Source organism: Lactuca virosa, chromosome 8, assembly GCF_052849685.1.
Source record: "Lactuca virosa cultivar CGN04683 chromosome 8, Lactuca_virosa_CGN04683_v6, whole genome shotgun sequence".
Classification (NCBI taxonomy): Eukaryota; Viridiplantae; Streptophyta; class Magnoliopsida; order Asterales; family Asteraceae; genus Lactuca; species Lactuca virosa.
Genome location: NC_136433.1, coordinates 50945001 through 50948969, shown reverse-complemented (window position 1 = coordinate 50948969; position 3969 = coordinate 50945001). Strand labels below are relative to the sequence as shown.

At 37.9% G+C, this 3969-nt stretch overlaps 1 protein-coding gene across 1 annotated transcript; it reads left to right on the top strand.

Annotated features, from left to right (window-relative positions):
* The first annotated feature begins 346 nt into the window (after positions 1-346).
* LOC145134024 (wall-associated receptor kinase 2-like) lies at positions 347-3111 on the top strand. The gene is made up of 3 exons (XM_079068954.1): positions 347-1241; positions 1351-1512; positions 1634-3111. Exons 1-3 carry the CDS (start codon positions 386-388, stop codon positions 2848-2850), a joined length of 2235 nt encoding a protein of 744 aa, XP_078925080.1. The 5' UTR covers positions 347-385; the 3' UTR covers positions 2851-3111.
* The last annotated feature ends 858 nt before the right edge of the window (positions 3112-3969 follow it).

Sequence of the window (3969 nt, the reverse complement as noted above, 5' to 3'; positions counted from 1 at the left end):
ATATATATATATATATTATTAAAAGAAAATGAAAGTAATGATTAGAATATTAATGGAAATGAAAAAAAGTCTTTCTTGGTGTGCATCTCGCTCTCTCTTTCTCCGTGATTCCTTTTCTTTTATATTCCTTTGAATCTTTGTTTTATACTTTGATTCCAACATGTACCCATAGGCCATAGGGACCACACCAACTGGTACGTACTCTATAGTTTTCCAAGAAGGCAGATGGAAGGTATCAAATGGACAAAGATAGACTTTTAAAAAATCAACTACGGGTCAACCTGGCACGAGGGACTAAAAGTCTTGATGGCAATGTTGATATAAGAACTATGTTCATCTTCCCCAATCAATAAACAAAAACACAATTAATACACAAAAAGCAACCATGCATTTACAGATACTACTTGTAGTGGTAGTTATGGCATCTTTGGGGGCAGCAAGTGCTCAAGGGAAGTCGCACTGTAAAAAAACATGTGGTAATGTGACTATCGAGTACCCGTTTGGTTATGATGAGGAATGCTACTACAATTCAAATTTCCTAGTAACCTGTAACCAAACATCCGGTAAGCCCGTACCGATCCTTGGTGTAGGGACAACCAATATTGTTATTTCAAATATGTCGATGGACAAGGGCGAGTTGGAGATTTTGATGTTTGTAGCCAGTCATTGCTACAACAGCTCTGGTTCCACTGGTAGGTTAGATGCAACTATGAGGTTGGGGAAAATTGGGACGGATATCCGGGTCTCAACCAAGAACAAGTTTGTTGCAATTGGGTGTGACACGTTGGCGTTTTTAAGAGGAACAAGGGGTCCGAGGATTGATGTTACAGGATGCAATTCTAACTGTGGTAGGAGAAGCCTTTTTACAAATGGATCTTGCACAGGAGTTGGGTGTTGTGAAGTAGCAGTTCCAGAAGGAATGAGCGCTTTCAAGATTATAGTAACAAGCATTAATAACCATACAAATATAACCGACTTCAACCCTTGTAGCTATGGCTTTTTTCTTAAAAATGGGAACTTCAACTTTTCAACCAGTGATCTGCGTCATTTTCAAACTCCCAGGATGCCAATGTTACTTGACTGGGCAATTGGAAACTTGACTTGTGACATAGAAACAGAGAGAAATACTTTGATATGCAAGGGAAACAGCGAATGCGATCGAAATTATACAGGTCCTGGATACCGCTGTAGCTGCAAAAATGGTTATAAGGGCAATCCTTATATTGAAAATGACTGCGAGAGTAAGTGCTATATATTTCATCTTTTGGTGTTTTGTTTCCTTTATTTACTAATCCTTGTTGCACCCAGAGTTTACCCCTAATGAAATGCTTGACTATTTGTACTCTACAGATATTAATGAGTGTATAAATGGTAATCATGATTGCCGACATGAATGCATTGATGAAGAAGGAAGCTATACATGTAAATGTCGAAAAGGCTACTCTGGTGATGGGAAAAAAGGCGGAACAGGTTGCAATGCAGATCAATCAATGGTTATAAAGATTGCAGTAGGTAAGCAAAGTGAAAATCTTTCAGTTAGTATTAGAGGTTCAGATATCTGTACTTATTATGTTGAGCTAGGTATTACAACGACTCAAATCATTGTGCTATAAGTCATTGTTTCTTGTTACAGGTTCCTCTGCTGCTGCCATATTTCTGATTGTGTTTGTCAACTGGTTGTACTTCGGACTCAAGAAACGTAAGCTTATGAAGCTTAGAGAAAAATTCTTTAGGCAAAATGGTGGAATAATGTTGCAGCAACGAATTTCTAGAGATAAAGGTTCTGGTGATCAGGCGAAGGTGTTCACCATAGAGGAACTTAAGAGGGCAACCAACAACTATGATGAGAGCAGGATTATAGGAAAGGGTGGCTATGGCACGGTTTATAAAGGAGTACTATCAGATAGTAGAATAGTTGCCATAAAGAAGTCCAAACTAGCAGATCAAAACGACACCCAGATAGAGCAATTTATCAACGAAGTGATCATCCTTTCTCAAATCAATCACAGAAATGTGGTGAAGCTGATTGGATGTTGCCTGGAATCAGAGGTCCCATTATTGGTTTATGAATTCATTCCAAATGGCACAGTCTCTGATCACCTTCACAACAAAGGCAAGTCGTCTGCTATTACTTGGGACATTCGTCTTAGAATAGCACATGGAGCAGCTGAGGCCCTTTCGTATTTGCATTCTGCAGCATCTGTCCCAATCATCCACCGAGATGTCAAGCCAACGAATATACTCTTGGATGATAATTATGTAGCAAAAGTTGCTGATTTTGGAGCATCAAAGTTAATTCCTATGGATCAGAATGAGGTGGCGACAATGGTGCAAGGAACACTAGGCTACTTAGATCCTGAATATTTGCAGACGAACCAGCTGACAGATAAGAGTGATGTTTACAGCTTCGGAGTAGTATTAGTTGAACTTTTAACTGGAAAAAATGTTCTAAACTTTGAGAGGCCAGAGAAAGAGAGAAATCAAGCCAAGCATTTTCTATCTTCTTTGAAAGAGGGACGACTCTTGCAGGTTCTTGATGAACAGTTGCAGCAAACTGAAAATCATAACGAGATCATTACAGTCTCGAGACTTGCGGAAAGATGCTTACATGTTAAAGGAGATGAAAGGCCTACCATGAAGGAAGTAGCGATGGAACTGGAAGGAATATTGTCATCAAAGATACAAAAGCATCCGTGGGTGAAACATACTTTGAATGAAGACGAAGCTGAGTATTTGCTTATAGAACCAACCATTAATGTCTATGAATTCGAAGAGGGAGCTAATGCAAGTTCAAGTACCTTTGATAGCATGAGCAAGCATTCAATATTACCCATTGCTAGTGGCAGGTAAGTGTACATACCTAAAAGAGTCCAGACAAGTTTGACGTTTGTTAAAAAGGAAACAAAAATCTCCAGGTCCAAAAGGTAAACCAGCCTCGACCCAAGGTAAAAGCTCCAACTAATTTTGTAGTTGCAATTTAGCTCTTGTGTAGCATCCTCTCATTTCTCCGTTTAGTTATGATATATTTTAATATACAGATTATTCCCTCAATGTATTAGACCTGTGTTTTGTAAGCAATCAAAAAGATGAATAAAACAATATTGAGTTTAAAGGCAATGTATAAGTGTTGATGTGTGATTTACAAAATGAAAATTCATGTTTCCACAAGATTATAGGGGCTAATGACATAAAACCCCTTAAGTTTTCAAGAAATATTTTTGAGTTGTTTAGGTTCAATAAAACTGAATATTTTGTTTAATTTTTGCACTTTTGTCCTATTATTCGGTTTGGAGGTCAACAACCGGTCACATGTGCATGAGTGGTGCGCCACGCCGGTGCATCATCTTATGTTTATTTGAGAAGGATGACACGTCCGTGCTGATTGGGAATAGCAAAATGAAAGGCTTGAAATATAACCAAGCATAACAAGGGTTGAACTCACAGACCTACAGCACAAGAGGCAAGCGCCTTTGCAATCGGAGAGAATTTCGTATATGTATACCTGATTAATAGAATATAACTTCTATATTACAACAAAATTAAATACATAGAATTAAAATTTGAACCGGTTCGAACCCAATACCTCTTCTTCACAAAGCAAACGACTTACCACTAATACGTTTATAAAGAAAAAACATCATAAATGGTCCCTGTGGTTACCCAAAATCTGAAGTTTAGTCCCCATGGTTTAAAAACCTCATAGATGGTCCCTGTGTTTTCAAAACTTTTGATGTTTGGTCCTTTTTGCTAACTCCGTTAGCTTTCCACCGTTAAATGAAGGGTATTTTTGTCATTTAACTATCCAGGGACCTTTTATGAGGTTTTCTTTTCTTTTATTTTTTTAAATTAAATTTAATATCCAAGGTCTCTCTCTCTCTCTCTCTCTCTCTCTCTCTAAAACACGTACACACAAACATAAACATCTCTCCACCTTGATCATCTGATCATCATCTTCGTTATTAAAGGGTC